The sequence below is a fragment of the Saccopteryx leptura genome, chromosome 3 (assembly GCF_036850995.1).
Source record: "Saccopteryx leptura isolate mSacLep1 chromosome 3, mSacLep1_pri_phased_curated, whole genome shotgun sequence".
NCBI classification, from domain to species: Eukaryota; Metazoa; Chordata; class Mammalia; order Chiroptera; family Emballonuridae; genus Saccopteryx; species Saccopteryx leptura.
In genome coordinates, this window is record NC_089505.1 from 159,551,835 (window position 1) to 159,573,218 (window position 21,384).

The 21,384-nt window shown below is 37.7% G+C and overlaps 1 protein-coding gene across 1 annotated transcript in view; it reads left to right on the plus strand.

Annotated features, from left to right (window-relative positions):
• Positions 1-232: 232 nt before the first annotated feature.
• The window catches only part of SPATA1 (spermatogenesis associated 1), a 29,974-nt gene continuing 8,822 nt past the window's right edge, over positions 233-21,384 (plus strand). The window contains 8 exon segments of the mRNA XM_066372667.1: positions 233-331; positions 3,972-4,028; positions 4,168-4,513; positions 11,651-11,765; positions 12,720-12,776; positions 13,306-13,378; positions 18,790-18,901; positions 19,548-19,670. Coding sequence (XP_066228764.1) covers positions 233-331; positions 3,972-4,028; positions 4,168-4,513; positions 11,651-11,765; positions 12,720-12,776; positions 13,306-13,378; positions 18,790-18,901; positions 19,548-19,670 — 982 coding nt within the window.

Below are 21,384 nucleotides of genomic sequence, written 5' to 3' on the forward strand. Positions count from 1 at the left end.
GTTGTATAGGGTGTATGTTCATTGCAATTATTGACCTTATTTATTAGTAAAATGTCTATTTGAATAGTCATAATAAGATTGAGTACACAGCTAAGTTGGCATTTTGAGTCTATTTTAAAGCCTTTTATGTGTCTTTTTTTTTTTTCACATTTTGAGTTAATCAGAGACCAGAAATGAATGGAATACTATCTTAAACAAGTCAAAAATCTGTTATAACCTTTATACTACTTAAATGAAGAAAGGTAATAAAACCGAAAAAATTTCAACTGATGATTCCATTCAGACATTGGTCAGTTTGTCCCTCAATCCAAGTCGACCTTCCTCATCAGAGGTAAGGAGATATTTTTATACTAAAATATAAGGAAAATATGCTTATTGTTTTGAAATGTTTTGATAAAGCAAAAATATGGATTATATAAAGTATTAGATATTTGCTTCATTTTGAACCCAACTCCACGTCTGATTATAGTTCTTATATATCTAGCTCATTTCCTCTAAGTCCCCTGATTGTACTGGTACCTCCGATTACCTGTTTGTGTTTGTTTGTTTTCTTTTATTTCTCACCTTGTGATACTCACCGTAGCTGGCTTAAATATTGTAGGGCAATTTTGATCACTCTCTTGCACATACTTTTGACTCCTTGCCCCTCTCTCTTTTTGTACTCCTTGGCAAAACAACCCTGGTTGTTTAATCTAATTCTATACCTATACCTAGCGCAGAACATGGCGGGAGAGAAATATACCAGCATAAAGACTATTCTCACTTTAAATTCATAAGCATGAATCTCCAGTGGAACCTTTTGCTTATAGGCAATTGACTATCTTCCACCCACTCATTCACTCTTTCACTATCCTAGACAACTATTCCATAGCTTCACCCCATTTTCTCCTTAAAACAACTCCAAGTTATCAAAACTGCTGTTTTTTTTTAATTTTTATTTTTTAGTTAATGTAAGGCCAGTAGTCGCAGCCGTCACCACCATTCACATGCAGGTTCCCATTAGATTCAGGGAGGTGGTAAAGAAACAGTGGAGCCAAAATGTGGTGGGCCATCCTTTTATTAAGTCTTGCACCAACCAATGGGTAAACTCACAGGGAAAACACTTCCCTCTTCATTTAGAGCTCACAAAACCACTGACGCATTCTCCAGTTCCACAACCAGGAGAATATTCTCCGGTTTCTCCTAGAATCAAAGGCCCCACCAGTCTCAGTGGAGCTCGCAAAGCCCCTCAGCTCTGGTTCCCCATCTGCACACCTTCTCTCTCTCACTACATGTGGCTTCTTCCTTTCTCTGCATTCCGCTCTCTCTGCATTCCCTCTGCTTCCACTCTGCAAATATGGCTTTCCTCTTCCTTCTCCTTCTCTCTAACTCTTTTCAAAACTTTCTGGTGTGAAAACCTCTCCTCCAGCAAACATTAGCAAAACAATGACCCCTCCCAAGCAGGAAGGTATCAATAATTTGAAATTTCACAGTCCACACATACTTGGCACTGCCCAGCCCTCAATGCAAACTATAAGTGAGCAAACATAAAAATCCTATTTTACAAACTTATTTGACTAGCAGTTAATCTTTATTTTATGTCATATTTAAAAAAAAATTTACTTATTAGTTTTAGAGAGAGAAGAATGAAGAGAGAAAAACATGAATTTGTTACTCCACCCACGCATGCATTCATTGAGTGACTTCTGTATGTGCCCTGACAAGGGATCACCTGCAACGTTGACTTATCCAGTCGACACTCTAACCAACAGAGCTACCTGGCCAGGGCCAAAACTTCTGTTTCTAAATTTACCTCTACATTACTAAATAAATATTTTATTTATTTTTTATTTTTTGTATTTTTCTGAAGTTGGAAACGGGGAGGCAGTCAGACCGACTTCCGCATGCTCCCAACCGGGATCCACCCAGCATGCCCACCAGGGGACGATGCTCTGCCCATCTGGGGCATTGCTCTGTTGCAACCAGAGCCATTCTAGCACCTGAGGCAGAGTCCATAGAGCTATCCTCAGCACCTGGACCAACTTTGCTCCAATGGAGCCTCGACTGCGGGAGGGGAAGAGAGAGACAGAGAGGAAGGAGGGGGAAGGGGTGGAGAAGCAGACGGGTGCCTCTCCTGTGTGCCTTTGCTGGGAATCGAACCCGGGACTCCCACATGCCAGGCTGATGCTCTACCACTGAGCCAACCGGCCAGGGCCTAAATCAATATTTTTTTTTTTAATTTATTTATTTTAGAGAGGAGAGAGAGAGAGAGAGAAGAGGGAGGAGCAGGAAGCATCAACTCCCCTATGTGCCTTGACCAGACAAATGCAGGGTTTCAAACCAGGGACCTCAGCGTTCCAGGTCGACGCTTATCCACTGCGCCACCACAGGTCAGGCCTAAATCAATATTTTAATTCTATCCTACACATACTTGATCTGTCTGTGCACAATAATTAACACTGTTGATCACTCTCTCTTCCTTAGCATAATTCCTTCATTTGGCTTTTAACATACACATCATCTTGATTTTCCTCCTACCATTTTTTGTTATTTATTCTCAGTCTTATTTTCTTGGTCTTCTTCTTCCTGATCTCTTATATTAATATCAGAGAATTTCAGGGGTGTGCTCTTTGTCTTCTTCTCTATCTGCATTCATTCCTTGGTGACCTTGTCCAATTTAATAGCTTTAAATATCAACTTTATGCTAAAGATTCCTAAATTAAATTCTCATCCCAATACTTTTTCCCAAACTCCAGATTTATATTCTCAGTTGTTTACTTACATTTCTACTTAGATGGCCAATAGACATCTCAAACTTAACATATGTGAAATTAGCCTATGGATCTTTGTCCCATCCCTGAAACCTCTACTACCCATCCCTTTCCCCATCTTAGGTGACAGCTAATCCATGCTTTCAGTACCTAGAGCCAGACACCTTGGAGTCATACTTGACTCCTTTCTCAAACTTCACTTCTAATGGGTTGACTTCTAGACCTAAATTATATACAAAGCCTGACTATTTCTAATCATCTCTACTGCTAACATGTTGAACTGACACACCAACATCTCACACTTTATTTAAATAGCTTCATAACAGCTTTCATTCTCTTATCATTAAAGCCTATTCTGTTATCCCTTTAGTAGTTATTAAATATAGCAAAATTTAGAAATAGAGTATTATGTGTGCCCAGATATGAAGAAATATGAAATACAGGGCACCATTTATAAAGTAAACTGCTTCTTTTCATGACAGGTCTCAGCTCAAGTATTATCTTTTTAAAAGGGCCTTCTCTGACCACCTAGTTTTTAGATATTATTTTGCTGAGGTACTTTCTGTTACATTATTCTATTTTATTTTCATAAATCACTTATTCCTATCCTAAATAATGTCTACTTAACATCTGCTCTCCCGAAGTAGAATGTTGAGCTACAGGAGCTCTGTCTTGTTTACCCTTATGTTCCTACCATATGCAACACTGTCTGACACTTAGTGTATACCTCAATATTTGTCGAATAAATGAATGCCAAATGAATATTTAGGAAATAAATTGTATAATATCCATCTCTGAAGCCAGACTACCTGGTTTTGAATCCCAACTTGGAAACTTCCTAGTTATAAAATCTTGGGAAGTTACTTAACTCCTCTTTGCCTCAATCTTGTCTGTGAACTACAGATAATATATGTGCCTATCACTTGGAATTTTGAGGATTAACTAAGATATATATATGGCACTTAGAATAGTGCCTGGCATACTATTCATGCAAATAATAGCCTTAATTATTATTATTATTAAGTGATGTAGAATTTCTATTATTTTTAGTGCAGCAAATAGAAAGAGAATTATATTCTAAATTGTCTAGATTCTAACCTTAGTTACCAGCTTCTTGATTAAATTTTTATGTCACAGACCTGTGCCTTCTGCAGAAAAGTGGGGGGAAATGATTGAAAAATGTTACACGAGCTTTAATTTTTCTCATTTATTTATTTGTAGGTGAAGGCAAAACAAGAATCAGAACTGCAACTCAAATCATTTGTTTCTCCATATGATGTAATATGACAGTTTAAAATTTTTTTCATTTGACATTTTAAACTTTAAAAATTATGCTAATTTTTAACTTACTGGCTAATTATTTTTAATTTACTGTTTTTAAAATTACTAGTTATTTAAAATTTCCTGTATGTTTTAGTCTCTTCAACCAGAATTATATTTGCTTCCTATAATGAATCACTTAGGAAATATTTATTCAGCATCAACAATTTCTCTAGATGGGCAGCAGACTAATAACTGTGTTGCTGAGGCTGATGAAATAATCCAGAGACCAGTTAGTGTAACTCTGTCAAAGGAAGAACCTGAAACAGATCCAAGTTTTTTAGAAAATATTTTGAAAGAGTTTTTTTTAACAATCATCAGGAAGAAGGTGATTTCAACTGGAATGGGAGAGTCAAAGAGGGTATTACAATATATATTAGCATTTGGATCTGTAAGCAAATTCTGGACCTGTCCTGCCTTAGGAATATGGGCAGCAGAAAAGGGTAAACTACAATTCAGTGTGGGATTTTTAAAAAGAGTTTCACCAGGTGGGAGGAGAAAACAATATAAGTACTATGCTAAAATAAAAACAAAATAAAAACACTGCACTTAAATGTACTCTACCACCTTTATTTCTTTTATAATAGTTTCAGGTAAAGTTAAGGCTAAATGAGAAAAAAAAGAAAGTGCTCACTGCATAAAACCTTGGTATTATTACTTTAAATCTAGAAAACTCTTAGCTGGCAAAACAGTATTTTAAACCAAAGGAAAACAACTTAATGTTGGTAGACATTTTTATTTCAAAGAATTTTAGAATTTTTCTCATTACACCCATCAATTTACTAATAATTCAGTTCTTAAAAAGTGGTAGGTAATTAATAAATCAAAATTAAAAGTATAAATAAAGCTGGTACTCCACTCTATCTTTTCACCTTACCATACAGAAAATGAACTGTGGTTGAAAAGTAAATATACTAAACATTTATAAATGCAATGAATCCCCCCACCCAAAGCTAATGACAACAGCCAAAATACACTTGTTCTTAACTAGTTGTATTGTTTTCTATCTGCAATTATAGCAATTATTTTTTATATAAATAAATTTTTATTAATTTTAATGGGGTGACATCAGTAAATCAGGGTACATATATTCAAAGAAAACATGTCCAGGTTATCTTGTCATTCAATTGTGTTGCATACCCATCACCCAAAGTCAGGTTGTCCTCTGTCACCTTCTATCTAGTTTTCTTTGTGCCCCTCCCCATCCCTCTCCCCCTCTCCCCCCCCATTAACACCACACTCTTGTCCATGTCTCTTGGTCTCGTTTTTATGTCCCACCAATGTATGGAATCATGCAGTTCTTGTTTTTTTCTGATTTACTTATTTCACTCTGTTTAATGTTATCAAGATCCCACCATTTTGTTGTCAATGATCCAATGTCATCATTTCTTATGGCTGACTAGTATACTATAGTGTATATGTGCCACATCTTCTTTATCCAGTCTTCTATTTTTTTTTTTACAGTGATTAAGGCCTTTAAGTAAACTCTTGGCCAATACAGCAAGAATCCATAAAAGAGTAGTGTCCTTAACATGTTCACCAAGTCCAAGTTGGCACCCACACCATTCCAAATCCCTGCAAATGCAATCCAACCCCAGTTCAGTCTATTAGGAGCTGTCACAAGGAGCAGGACTCCAGGAAAAGTCCACATCCAGGAAAAGTCCACATGGCACTGGAATTGTTGTCACAATTCTATACTTTGCAGCTCACGTCCAAGTCCTAATGATTGCTGCTTCTAGCTGGTAATGATTCAGGTAGACTGGAAAAGCCATTTGCAGCATGTGTGGAGATGGAGCTTCTGTTCTCCTCTGCCTGGAGAGATGAGACCAGGTTGCTTTTCCCTGGAGCTCTGCGACTGTGGCGTGGTAAAGAGAACCTTGGGACACACTAAGCTGGGTGGCAAAGGTAAATTCATAACACAAGTTGGAAAAAGGGGAAAAGAGAGCTCTAAATTAGGAGTAGGTCCCAGCCTGAAATATGAGTGGGGCATTGAGGCAGGAGGAATAAAGGAAACACTATATATTAAACAAAGCAGCAGAAAATAGGACTATCAACACCCACAACAGAGATCTTCGAGGGAAGAATAAAAAACCTGACTATTCAGGCAAGACATAGTTAAGTGACCCTTGTGCAAGTGAGATCAGTTTACCTGCTTCTTGGAAGAAATACCGTAGGTTTGTCCACAGTGTTGTAGATGGAGCCGATGGCCCTGGGCACCTTCAGCCTTCAGTGGCAAACCTCAGCATTCTGGGCAAGGTTAGGTCATATGTGGCTGGAGCAGGGCTGGAAGAAACTGAACCCTCCCTTAGAGGAGCGAGGGGGAAGCCTACCTTCCAGTGTCCCTTTTTCCTCACAGCAAAGGCATGTAAACCTGGCAGGCTTTAGCTCAATGGCCTTCCTATTCACTATTGAAGCAGGACCCAGATGGAATCCTATGAGACCCCTTTGGGGCGTTGGAGCCTTTAAGGGTGTATCCTAAAAGCTGGTAGTTCACCTGATCTCTATTGGGCTTTTTCTGCCTCTTGGTACCTTAAAAGCCATGCTCAGAAGATCTCGCTGAGGTGTTTGAGGGTCCCCATCCGCCTATATAAACCTTTTCCATATATCTGGAGCTATTTGGAAAAAGACAAAACAATGTTATTAGCTGGATCAAATAAAAGAAGGTAGAAGTTTGCAGGAGAAAAAGATTTGGTGTCTCCTGTTCATCAGCATTCAAAAGAAATTTAAATTTTTTTTTTTTTGGTATTTTTCTGAAGTTGGAAACGGGGAGGCAGTCAGACAGACTCCCACATGTGCCTGACCAGGATCCACCTGGCATGCCCACCAGGGGGCGATGCTCTGCCCATCTGGGGCGTCACTCTGTTGCAACCAGAGCCATTCTAGCACCTGAGGCAGAGGCCATAGAGCCATCCTCAGCACCCGGGCAACGTTGCTCCAATGGAGCCTTGGCTGCTGGAGGGGAAGAGAGAGACAGAGAGGAAGGAGAGGGGGAGGGGTGGAGAAGCAGATGGGTGCTTCTCCTGTGTGCCCTGGCCGGAAATCGAACCCGGGATTCCTGCATGCCAGGCCGACACTCTACCACTGAGCCAACCGGCCAGGGCCTGAAATTTAAAAATTTTTAAGTGAAAAGCATGATATGGTAGACCCATAGGAGTTCAGGATATGACTCCCCTCTTTAAAATTTTTTTAAATTGACCTTAAAATATTTGCTGGGTACACTTTAATAATATCTTGACTTTAATGATTGTAAGAAATACCCATAATTCAAAAGGTTTGACAAAAGACAGTAAATGCTTTTGCTACATATGCAGGAGCATTGTCAGTTTAACCAGTTTAGGAAATTCAATAATAGAAAAATGCATACAGACAATGAGCTATAACATGCTTAGCAGCCTCTCCTGTTCTGACAGAGGTTACTATAAATCCAGAATATATATCCACTGTAACGTGGACATAGGACTGTTTGCGAATGAAGGTATATGAGTAACATCCATTTGCCAAAGTTGTCCTGGTAGGAGTCCTTGAGGGTTAACTCCAAATGAAGGGACAGATTGTACTATAAGACCCCTTGGACAGGATTTACCAATCTGCCATGCTGCTTCCCGAGAAAGTTGAAACTGTTCACACAGGGCTGCAGGGTTCTGGTGATGAATAGTATGAGATTGAATTGCTCGATTTGTCATGGTTGCTCCAAATAATTTTCTTTTGGGTAGCTTGATCAACAAGGGCATTCCCTTGTGCTAAAGTTCCAGGGAGCATGGAATGAGCTCAAGTATGTCCTATAAAACATGGAGCTCTATGTTGACATACAAGTCTTTGAAGAAGGAGGAACTGCTGAAATAGTTCATCAACAGTTGTCCCTAAGACAGCAGTCTTTATAGTGGAAACAACCATAAGTAAATATTTGCTGTCTGTATATAGATTAAAGGAGGAATATGGCAAATGCTGAAAAGCCATGATAATGGCATATAATTCTAGTCTTTGAGCTGATTTGAAGTTGACTGTTTCAGTATAAAGTTGTCCATTGATTTGCAAAAACGATTTGCCATTTAGTGGAATTTCCCAGAGCCATTGTTTTTGATCCTTTGAAAAAAGGAACAACAATAATTTTGAGGCTCAAAACCTATAAACTGTAAGGGTCGCCTATGCCTCTTGATAATCCAGGAGGCAACAAGATCAAAATGTGGAAGTGTATTCCATGGGCTATTAGATGGTTCAATGTGCCCAAGCTGTAGTAACCCCTTGCTCAAGCTAGCGACCTTGGGTCCAAGCTGGTGAGCTTTTGCTCAAACCAGATGAACCCGTGGTCAAGCTGTGGCGACCTCGGGGTCTTGAACCTGGGTCCTCCGCATCCCAGTCTGACGCTCTATCCACTGCACCACTGCCTGGTCAGGCAACCTTGGGGTTTTGACCTCAACATTCCAGGTCGATGCTTTGTCCACTTCGCCACCACAGGTCAGGCTTCTTCTTGTTTTGATAGCAGTTATCAATGCCTCTGTGCTCTGTCAAAGATGAAACAATTAGTTTACTTCATCCACAGAAGAAATTGTAATTCAAGTCCCTGCAACCTCAACTTTCTCATTAGTTCTAGAAAAGTTATTTTATAGATTATTTATCTTTTTCTTGTTGTTCAGATGGGAGCACTCTTTTGTCTTTCTACATTTTAAGCAGAATTGGAACTGCAGTTCTTAAAATTTAATATAGTCAAGTTTAGTGGCACATTCTTTCATAATTATTGTTATTTTTGTCTTCTTTAAAAATTCCTTTTCTGCCTTGAGATCATGAAAATAGGGTCTTGGATAATCTTGCAAACACTTCATGGTTTGCTTTCCACAGGAGTTAATTTTTATGCATGAGGGGAGATAAGGTTTCTTAATATTTTTTCAGATGTACGCTACCATTTATTGATGATAGTTGTGCAGTTCTTTTTTTACTTTTTGGTTTTTACTTCTTTTTTTTAGTTGTGCAGTTCTTAAAATGGCCAAATTGCTCTTTAGTGGTACATGAGAATGCAAAATGTCTGAGCTCTAACACTGTGATACTATCGAATATGGCTGATAAGAATACACATCAGCTTGACCAGGTGGTGGCGCAGTGGATAGAGCGTTGGACTGGGATGCAGAGGACCCAGGTTCGAGGCTTCGAGGTCACCAGCTTGAGCGCAGGCTCATCTGATTTGAGCAAGGCTCACCAGCTTGGACCCAAGGTCGCTGGCTTGAGCAAGGGGTTACTCAGTCTGCTGAAGGTCATGGTCAAGGCACATATGAAAAAGCAATCAATGAACAACTAAAGTGCCACAACGAAAAACTGATGATTGATGCTTCTCATCTCTCTTCGTTCCTGTCTGTCTGTCCTTATCTATCCCTCTCTCTGACTCTCTCTCTATCTCTGTAAAAAAAAAAAAGAATACACACCATATGTTTTAGTCCTTTAATGAAGGAGAACAGAAGTACAGTATTGTTTCACACATTTTTACAAATTGAAATGGGTCTTGCTTTCCATTAGTTATCTTCTGTTGTTTCCTATGAGTCTGTGCTATGCATCTTTACACTTTTTACCTTCAGCACATTTAATATTTGACTCCATCATTGTCCACAAATTAATATACTTTCTTGTCTTCTTTCTTTGCTTTCATCATTCTTCCAGTTGTTTAGACTTTAAGCTTTGAAATTTTCCTCATTGTAGAAGATAGATTTGAAGATAAAAGAACTTAAAACCATCTTGACTAGCCTCCTTGCTTATAATCTCCTTTCCAATCTATCTTTGAGTGCTGTCACCATTATTTTTCTTGTTTCAAGTTGGATTATTTATCTCCCTGCTTAATAAGCTTTGAAAGATTCATTGATTACTACTCAAAGCCCACATTTCTTTAAATGGGAACCCTTCATACTCTGACTTCAAACCTAGGGCTGCAAATATTTGACCATACAGATAGCTCACTGCCTTACTCCAGAATGCTTCCTTTACATAAATTATGATAAAATGGAGCTTTCAGGATTTGCTTAATAAGGTAGTTGGTTTAATAATTTTTCAATAATTCTTAGCTATTATTATTATTAGTACTATTATTATTATAGTTGGGGGAGGAAGGGGGAGGAACTAGTACTATGAAGTACTACTGGAGAGGTAGATAGAGACTTGAACTGCAAGAACCTTGCTTGCAAAGCTGAAGAATTACTTAGGAAATGGGAAACCATCTGAAATTATTAAGAGTGTCATGACTGAATTTAAGTTCCAGAAAAACAACTTAGGCGACCATATGGAGCACAGACCAAAGTAATAAAGAGCTGAAGTAGGAAATGTGGTGGTACAGAAATCAGAACTTGAAGAAACATCTAAGGATTGGGTACAGTGCTGAGTGTTTTACACGCATGCTGCCATTTTAGAGATAAGGAAACTAAAGTTAGAGAAATAACTTACCTCTAGTCACACCTGCCGTGATAGCACCAGGACTTGAAATCTTAGGGTTTGACTAAAGCCCATGCTTTATAACACTGTGCTAGAGTCATACTGAATTTTTCACAGTTGTCAAAAATGCTACATACATTAGTATTGTGTCCTGCAAATACCATTTCTTTGCTTAAATTCCTTACTCTCTTTTTTGCCAGGCAAACATTTCTTAGTTCAAAACATAGTTTCACAGTTATCACCCCCCCCCCCATTTTCTTATTGGTGCAGTGCATTGTTCTCCAAACTATGAGTAGGAGTAAGAGATACATATCATATATCTATCAAAATGGAACTCCAAATGAAATAAGATTTGTATTATTTCTTTTGGGAGGTGGATGGTATAGTGGTATTTTACTGTTAGCTCTTAAACAGCTGGTATATCCATTTTCTTTTTTTGGTTAATTTTTATTGAATATATCTTTTAGGAAAATTCTGTTTGCTGTCCTTAAATGATTACTCCAGTGCCACCTGGGAAATAAATGGTAGCAGCCAGACTAAAATTAAACCAATATGACCTTTAGGTTGCAAAATACTGTGACAGTCCTTATAAAATGACTTTTCAAATATTAATATGGCACATTTATTTTTTATAAATTAAAATTTGATTTTTCCAAGGGGTAAATATCTACATTATCACTGGCAGGTCCATAATTCTGTTAAAATGAAGGGAGATGTTATACACATAAATGTGTGTGAAATACAAATGACATTATATGCTCTGTATTTACACCAGGGATTTTCAGAGGGGGTTCCCCAGGATGCTACTTGAAAAAAAGATGCTTTGACAATTAAGTTTGAGTGAAACCCAACTTACCCCTCTTGTGGATTCACACTGCAAGAGAAATCTTGCAGTAGGAATGTGTGTGTGTGTGCATTGTGTTCCTGTTAGGATTGCTTAATTCAGCTTTTCCCAAACTGAATTGACCAAAGGATTCTCCTTTCGCTTTCATGAAATACTTCAAAAAATTTACTTTGGAAATTGTTGCCTTCTATCATGTATGGTAAAAGTTCATGAATATTATGAAACATAGGACAAGAAAATAGAATATCTTCATATAAAAACAAAATTTTGTTTTAGTGTTTTATTAATGTTATGAACTCTGCTTGCCCTGGATAAACATTAACATCAGCTAGGGGAAAAGATATTCCAAAAGAAAAGCAGATGGGAAAAAATCAATTTGGAAATTCTGAATTGCCAAGATCATTGGAAAATTCAAATAATGACAGTCTTAGCACCCAAAAAAGGTAATTAGTATATATATTGATGGATGTATCATAATCTAAACTATAAGAAGAGTGAGATAACCAGTGTACTGTTATAAGGATTTCTAACTAGAACAAAGATATGAGTTAAGTGAGTGATATTTTAAATTAAAATTACTTTGATTCTTATCCTTACTGTTATATACTAGCCTTCCTCTCTAAAAAATGAGGGGTAACTAATTGATTGAATTTATTTCTGTTGTAATCCTTTAGTTATCAGGGACAGCCTAATTACAGAAACTGATTTCATTTGTATTTCTTAGAACTAATTTTTCACCTTCTCTTTGATTCTTGGTTATGGGTAATCAGGGTAATCAGTATGCTGGAGTTTCACATTGTATCATTTTGTTCAAAATTAAATTTTTTTAAATATTTTATTTATTGACTTTTAGAGAAAGAGGAGAGAGAGAGAGAAGGGGGGGAGCAGGAAGCATCAACTCCCATATGTGCTTTGACCAGACAAGGCCAAGGTTTCGAACCGGCAACCTCAATGTTCCAGGTCGACCCTTTATCCCACTGCGCCACCACAGATCAGGCTCATTTTGTTCAAAATTATAGTACTTAAACAATAGTTCTGTACCTACTTGCCTTTTTAAATTAAGATAAGGAATTTTATAAACAATTATTCACAAAAAACTACAAACAATATATGTTTATGAAATTTCCAATTATTTTACATTGTAATAGATATTGGACTATGATTCGAAGGTAGCTATAATATAATGAAACATGATTTTATCACTACTAATAAATGTAGTCAGTATTGATCATCACATAGATTGAAAGGTAATATGACAATAATGATTTCAGACTGACTTTAAAAACATTGTCATATCTGTATTTACAGAAGATAAAATAAAATATATAAAATATGAAAAACTAATATTTATGGAATCATTTTTTAATATGACTTCCAAATATCTCATTTTCTTTAAGTCAGTTTCTTTGGAAGAATAAATATGACAGAGTTAATAACATTAGAAGAGATGACAGGTATGATTTTTTTTTATAACGTAAGAGAAATTTGATTTAGAAAATCACAGAAGTAGGAGAAACAAGTTACAGAGACAAAAGAAGGGGAGCTTAGGAGAAGGAGAAATATGCGTGGAGGTTAGGGGAGGGAAGGGACAGCGGCCTGGGCATCCTCCCTCTTCCCCAGGAGAGTTCCAACAACCAGCTATGGTTTTAAGATGTTTGTTTAAATGTGATAGTGAAATCTAATATTTATACTGAAATTAAAATGAAACTGTAGATAAAAATGTCTAAATTCTCCAACCATAGAGGTTAGAGGATGAGAGAGAAGCCTCCAGAAAATTCAGGGGCCTGTCAATTTAGTGACATTTCTGGGAGCTCCACGGTCTGGGACATGTTGAGATATGCCCTTTCCAGTGAAAGCCAGGTTTTGTATCTTGCTCCAGCTACCACTGAGAATGAGACACTTGATAGACCTCTTTGAAATTTGAAGAGAGATTTACTGCATTTGGATGTGCTGTTCCAATCTCTTCTTGTTTGTTTAACGAAGTAATCTAAGACTGCCAACCTTGAATAGACCCAAAGCAAGAGAAGGCCACGAGGTGGTCCAAGAGGCATTGCATGTAAAGCTGCCAGTTGTGTTTTGTAGTCCAGCTGAGCCAGTGGTGCTCGATGTGTCATGGATTGGAATGCTGAATGGAGTCTGAAACAAGTCCTCCAGATCTGTAATTAAATATATATTAGAGCAAAGGAATTCCATCTTCAGCAAATAATATTCTATTGTTACTGGATATTAATAAAATGTGACACCCTCATACATTAAAGTTCTTGTCAGTCTTATGGATGCCTAATGCTATTTCACTGTGGTTTGAATTTTTACTTTACAGATTACTCATAAAAGTTGATCATGATTTTATATTTTGTGGAATCCATTTTGATAACTTTTACTGGAAGTAGCTTCCCAGTATTTCTATTGGGTCATTTACTGTAGTTTTTTTTTTTTCTTTTTTTTGTATTTTTCTGAAGCTAGAAACCGGGAGAGACTGTCAGACAGACTCCCGCATGCGCCCGACTGGGATCCACCCGGCACGCCCACCAGGGGGCGACGCTCTGCCTAACAGGGGGCGATGCCCTGCCCCTCCGGGGCATCGCTCTGCCGCGACCAGAGCCACTCTAGCGCCTGGGGCAGAGGTCAAGGAGCCATCCCCAGCGCCCGAGCCATCTTTGCTCCAATGGAGCCTCGGCTGCGGGAGGGAAAGAGAGAGACAGAGAGGAAGGAGGGGGGGTGTGGAGAAGCAAATGGGCGCTTCTCCTATGTGCCCTGGCCGGGAATCGAACCCGGGTCCCCCGCACGCCAGGCCGATGCTCTACCACTGAGCCAACCGGCCAGGGCCTCTGCCTGTTTTTTTTATTGTATTGTTTGTTTTTTGGTGTTGAGTTGTATGAGTTCTTTGTAAATTTTGGTTATCAATCTCTTATCAAATGTCATTGACAAATATCTTCTTCCATTCAGTAAGTTTTTATTTTGTTGATGGTTTCCTTTGCTTTGTAAAAACTTTTAGTTTGATGTAGTCCCACTTGTTTATTTTCCTTGTTTGAGGAAATATATCAGAAAATAATACAGTATAGCTAAAAGAAATGTCAGAGATTTTACTGACTATATTTTCTTCTAGGAGTTCTATGGTTTCAAGTCTTAAATTTAAGTTTAATCCATTTGGAGTTTATTCTTGTTTATGGTGTAAGAAGGTGGTCTAGTTTTATTTTTATGTGTTTATCTTTCCAGTTTACACAATACTATTTATTGAAAAGACTGTCTTTACCTTATTGTATGTTCTTGCCTCCTTTGTCAAATATTAATTGGACCATATATGCATGGGTTTATTTCCTGGCTTTCTATTCTGTTCCATTGATCTATATGTCTGTTTTTATGGCAGTACCATGCTATTTTGATTATACAGCCTTGTAGGGATAGTTTGATATCATGTAGCATGTTACCTCTGACTTTGTTATTTTTTCTGAATATAACTTTCAGTGTTTGGGGTCTTTCTGAGTTTTAAAAAATGTTTCCATTAGTTTTAGCTCTGTGAAAAAGGCACTGCTGTTTTGATAGGAATTGCATTGAATCTATACATTGACTTGAGTAGTATGGACATTTTAATAATGTCCATTCTTCCTATGCATGAGCACAGTTATGTTTCCATTTATTTATATCTTCTTCAGTGTCTTATAATTTTCCAGCTACAGGTCTTTTACTTCCTTAGTAAAATTTATTCCTAGATATTTTATATTTTTGATGCTCTTATAAATGGATTTGTTTTCTTAGTTTCCCTTTCTGATAGTTCATTATTGGTGTATAAAAATGCAATTGTTTTCTGAATATTTATTTTATATCCTGCTACTTTACTGAATGTATAAGTTCCAGTAGTTTTTTGGTAGAAATTTTAGGGTTGTCTCTAAATAGTATCATGTTATCTGCAAATAATTATCTTATTTTTTCTCTTTAAATTTGGATGCCTTTTATTTCTTCTTCTTGACTGATTACTGTGAGTAGGGCTTCCAGTAAATAAGAGAGGTAAAAGTGTCTATTCCTGTCTATTTCTTTATCTTAAGGGAACACTTTTTGGTTTTTTTCCATTACATATTATGTTAGCTGTGGGTTTGTCATTTATACCTTTTTTTATTTTTACTTATTTTTTTACAGTTTTAAAAAGTTGTAAAAAAAATTGTGACAGAGATCATATGTGGCCCACAAAACCTAACTTATTACTGTTTGGCCCTTTATCAATAAAGTTTGTTAATCTCTGCTCTAGAGCCTTGATACTTGGAGGATAGCTTGATTGCCACTACCATCCTTGGCTTACACTTTTTTCCTCATGAGTTGTTTTTTTTTTAATGTTGCCATACTAATGTCTTGTTTTATATGTTACTATTAAAAAGTATAACCCCACCCTGCTTTATTTATTTATTTATTTTTGTAAACTGGCTTGGGTGTTTCAATCTGGAAAACTAGAGGATTTCTTTAATGTGTAATAATTTTACCAGGTTGCATCTCAGTTGAGAATTTTAGATCAGGTATTTCTGGATCAACAGTAGGCTCCTTCAGTATGGAAATAAGGACTTCTTTTGTTTCAAGAATATTTTCTAAAATTAGAAAACAGTTTAAATTGCAGATCCATTCCATCGTTTATTCTTTTTTCTTTTTCAGAGACCAAAATCAGTGTTATCTTTACTTTTTTTTTTTTTTTTGAGAGGAGAGAGAGAGAGGGAGAGAGACAGAGAGAGGAGAGAGAGACAGAGAGAGAGAAGGGAGGAGGAGCTGGAAGCATCAACTCCCATATGTGCCTTGACCAGGCAAGCCCAGGGTTTCGAACTGGCGACCTCAGCATTTCCAGGTCAACGCCCTATCCACTGCGCCACCACAGGTCAGGCAGTGTTATCTTTACTTTTTATATCTGTTATTTTCTCTCTTATCTATTTTACTATTTGCTTTATGTTTCATTTTCTTTGCCCCCTTTATTTCTTTTCCCCATTATTTTTACCATATATTTGGTCATACCTGTTCCTTCCTGGATAATTTCTCATTTATTCATTTCTTTCTACTGTTTGACCAACTTCCATTTCACATCTTCTTATCAGTTTTTTATTTTTATTCTGAGTTATTAAAATTGTTATTTATGCCCTGGCCGGTTGGCTCAGTGGTAGAGCGTCGGCCTGGCATGCAGAAGTCCCAGGTTCGATTCCCGGCCAGGGTACACAGGAGAAGCACCCATCTGCTTCTCCACCCCTCCCCCTCTCCTTCCTCTCTGTCTCTCTCGTCCCCTCCCACAGCGAGGCTCCATTGGAGCAAAGATGGCCCAGGCACTGGGGATGGCTCCTTGGCCTCTGCCCCAGGCGCTAGAGTGGCTCTGGTCTCAACAGAGCAACGCCCCAGAGGGGCAGAGCATCGCCCCCTGGTGGGCAGAGCGTCGCCCCCTGGTGGGCGTGCCAGCTGGATCCCGGTGGGGCGCATGCGGGAGTCTGTCTGTCTCTCCCCGTTTCCAGCTTCAGAAAAATACAAAAAAAAAAAAATTGTTATTTATGGTGTTTTTAATATCTGCAAAAGCTTGCTTAATTATATCTTATCTACATTGAGAATATTAATTTTTTCTCTGCTTTATAGATGTCTGTTATTTTTGTTTTGTTTTGGGGTGTTGTTTTTTTTTTGATGCCTGTTTTTTTTTTTTTGTTTTGGTTTGGTTTAGTTCTCAATTTTAAGGGTTTTTAAAAACTGTGTGGATGCTAGATTGTTTTAGAGATCTTGTTCTTGTTTGCTTGTGTTGGATTTTTCTTTATCAGTAATAACAGGTGTTCTTATAGAGGAACAGAGAATGATGTTTTGGTGGTTTTTCTCCTTCTTAGGTTAGGAGCGCCCTCTTCTGTTGATATAGCAAAATGTAGTTATTTATTTATTTTTAAATAAATTGGGTTTTTGGGGAAAAGGGTCAGTTTTCTCGGTGTGTGTGTGTTTACTAATTTAATTATGCAGAGCTCTTATTTTGGCCACTTTCTTCTTTTTTCTTACTACCTATACTCAGAGGAATACCTCAGATTTTCAAAGCATTGTCCTTTCAGCAGCTGTGTCTTCCCATCTTACCACCTCTAGCCCCTTACATTTTACAAGCCCCTGCCTTTGAGACTCTTCATAGAAAGTGATCTGATTTAGCAGATCTTATTCTCAGTATTTCTGCACTGCATGGGAGAGGCCTCTCATTACAGACAAAACTGTGGTTGACCCACTTTGTTATCTGTTTATGTTGTTAACTATTGGTCATTAACACCAATCCAGCCAACAGAAATCTTCAGTTTTGGCTCTGGTGAAGAAAGAAACTTGATTCGGTGAAAAACAACTTAACTGTGATACAGCAAGGCTGTGAGACAGCCCTGGGGCCAGGTCCTCTCCATCTACACCAGGGGTCCCCAAACTACGACCCCTGGGCTGCATGCTGGCCCCCTGAGGCCATTTATCCAGCCCCCGCCGCACTTCCTGAAGGGGTACCTCTTTCATTGGTGGTCAGTGAGAGGAGCCCAGTATGTGGCATCGCTCACCTACAGTACTACTTCCGGTGACACGAGACACAGGCCTCACGGCTCCGGAAGCGCGTCATATCACTTGTTACAGCTAGCAGTGACAAATATGGAACTGGACATTGACCATCTCATTAGCCAAAAGCAGGCCCATAGTTCCCATTGAAATATTGGTCAGTTTGTTGATTTAAATTTACTTGTTCTTTATTTTAAATATTGTATTTGTTCCCGTTCTGGTTTTTTACTTTAAAATAAGATATGTGCAATGTACATAGGGTTTTGTTCATAGTATTTTTTATAGTCCAGCCCTCCAACAGTCTGAAGGACAGTGAACTGGCCTTCTGTGTTAAAAGTTTGGGGACCCCTGATCTACACAGTCTGCTCTGCTCTGCTACATTCCATGCTGGTCTGCTCCGTGCTGTGCCAGTCTGCTCTGGGCTGTGCCAGTCTGCTCTGGGCTGTGCCAGTCTGCTCTGGCCTGTGTTGGTCTGTTATGCTCTGTTCTGGCAAAACAGCTTCAGTGTTTCAGCTCAATCAGAAAACACAGCCTTAGATACTCTGTGGAAAGAGAAAGTGTGTTTCCTGAGCCAGAGGGGCAGAGCTTATGCAGTATAGACAAACCGACCCCAGGTCCCTGATTGGTTTGTTCTCATGCAGATGAGAACTCCAAATTCTCACAGTTTGGTCCAAAAGAAGTCTTGGAAGGAAATCATGTTTACAAAACAATAATGAATTCTTTTTGAAAAAAATTTACATTTGAAGCCACTGTGGAAAATGTCAAGTAATAGTGGAATGGAGAAGCTAGAGCACAGGAAAGTCTGTAGGTATAAATATATATATATAAAAAACATCACCATATAAGTTTAAAAAAATGCATTGCATTGTTTTGTACATTATCAAATGCTTACAGATGGGAGAAAAATAATGTGTCACCCTACAAAACCTTAGTGATTTTAATGTTTTCTTTAAGATAGGTAAAAATGAATACATCACCCTACCAGATCTTAATGATTTTCCTTCACTTCTTTGTCAAGCTGCTGTTCATTCAGGAATAACTGAAATCTCTTTATTACCAAATGAGAGTAAGTATGATGACACTGTAAGTACAGATGATTCTGAGAGGTAAAGTTGAATGATGTTGATGAAGAATTATTGTACGATAAGTAACTAATTTCAGTTTGGGAAGTTAAAAAAAGTTCTGGAGATGGATGGTGGTGATAGTTGCATAACACTGTAAATATATTTAATGTCATTAAACTATACACTAAAAATGGTAAAATGGTAATTTTAATATGTATATTTTAAAGTATATACATTTTATGGTAATGTTAAGTCATTGATATAATTTCTACTTTTAAGAATATACTCTAAAATTTACATTTTACATGTAAGATTTAAGTACATAAACTTTGGGCCCAAGATAAATTCACCAAAAAATTAAACCAAAACATATAATTACTTGAGCTTTACCTAGTTTTACATATATATGTAAATGGGATGTACTGTATTCTTCACATATAGGTATACCCCTTAATATATCACTCTTAGAGAGTGAAATGACTCCTCAATGTTTTCCTTAAGGGCTATATTGCAAGAAGACAAATAGAATTTGGGGTAAAATTTATTATTGCTATTTTAAGCACTTTTAAATTTTATTCACTATTTTTTTAGGAAATGAACTGTCTTTTAGCTTTTATACATTGATAAGTATGGATTATAATATTTTAGGAGAGAAGATTATCAAGCAAATGAAACAAGTACAGGAAGAAAGAAGATACCTGGAAAGAACTAGAGAAGAACTAATAAATGTTAAAGAGCTATATGAACAAAATACATTGAAGCAATATCATGGTAAAGTTTATTACATATTTCTTAATTTTTAAAAAAAATTTTGAAAGAGAGAAAAGGAAAAAGAAATAAGCATCAACTTCTTGTTCTTCTTAGTTTGCCATTGATTGCTTCTTATATGTGCCCTGACTGGGGCTTCAACTGGTAGCCTTGGGATCAATGGCCCTGGGCTCGAACCAGTGCCCTCAGTGCTCTGTGGCAATGTTCTACTCACTACACCACCAATCAGGGCATTACATATCTTTTACCACTATATAAAACTTAAGTTTTTCAGAATTTATGCTTTTTAATATTTACTATTTTACTCTGACGGTTAAAGTGGTACACTTGATATAGTTTCAATACAGAAAATATAAAGTCATTGTTTAACCTTATTTTATACAGTAAATGCAACATACTTTATGTTAGGTGTTTTTATTAACATTCAGACATTTTCCATAAATGACATTCATTTATTTATTTATTTTCTAACTTTATTTACTAAATAAGTATTTATTAAGTGCCATTTGAATTTAGCTACTGTTAAAAGGGCTCGGGAATTACTAATAGGCAGGCACAATCTTATCCCTATTCTCAAAGAGTTTATAGTCCAATGGGGAAATGATAATCAAGTTAAACAGTAATGATACATCCTGATGAATACTACGATAAAGGAATTACAGAACTCTATGCAGAGGAATACAGAGGAAGAACACCTAAATTAGATGGGAGAAATCAAGACATGCTTCCAAAAAAAGATGAGCTAGAATCTGAAGTGTGCTTCCTCTGGGACGCAGGCATTCAGGCGTGTTTCCCTCTTCTATCTACATCTTCCTGTTCCACCTTCTCCTTTTGACCCCTTCTTCCCAGCTGAACAGGCTATTTTTACTAATCGTTCAATATCAGCTTAAATATCACTCTAGAAGCCTCGATTTCCTTAGTTTCCTCAAGGTGCTTAATTTTTTGATATGTGTGTCTGTCTGCTTTGCTAAACTGAATGAATGAAAAACGAATGAATGAATGAATGAGAATTAGGTAGAAGAAGTTGGTAGTTTCTTTGCAATAGAAATAGAAAGATTGTTGTTAGGACTGGTGGAAATGGAAAAATGAGCCAGGGTGGAGAAAGTATAGGATAATGGTTTGAGAATGTTAAATGATATGAGAGTCCTGTACAGTACTTTGAGTTGTACTTGAAAATTATAAGGGTAACAGGTTTATATGAAATTAACTGGTTTTAGGATTCTCAACTTACAGCTAAATTATTGCTTTGGAAGCCCTGGCTGGTTGGCTCAGTGGTAGAGCATCGGCCTGGCGTGCAGGAGTCCCAGGTTTGATTCCCAGCCAGGGCACACAGGAGAAGCGCCCATCTGCTTCTCCACCCCTCCCCTCTCCTTCCTCTCTGTCTCTCTCTTCCCCTCCCGCAGCTGAGGCTCCATTGGAGCAAAGTTGGCCCAGGTGCTGAGGATGGCTCCATGGCCTCTGTCTCAGGCGCTAGAATGGTTCTGGATGCAACAGAGCAATGCCCCAGATGGGCAGAGCATCGTCCCCTGGTGGGCATGCCAGGTGGATCCCGGTTGGGCGCATGCAGGAGTCTGTCTGACTGCCTCCCCATTTCCAACTTCAGAAAAATACACACACACACAAAATTATTGCTTTGGTACTAGAATTCATCAAAGGTTATAGACAATATTAGGAGATATTTCGGAAGGTTCAACATCCTAATATTAAAATGTTATCC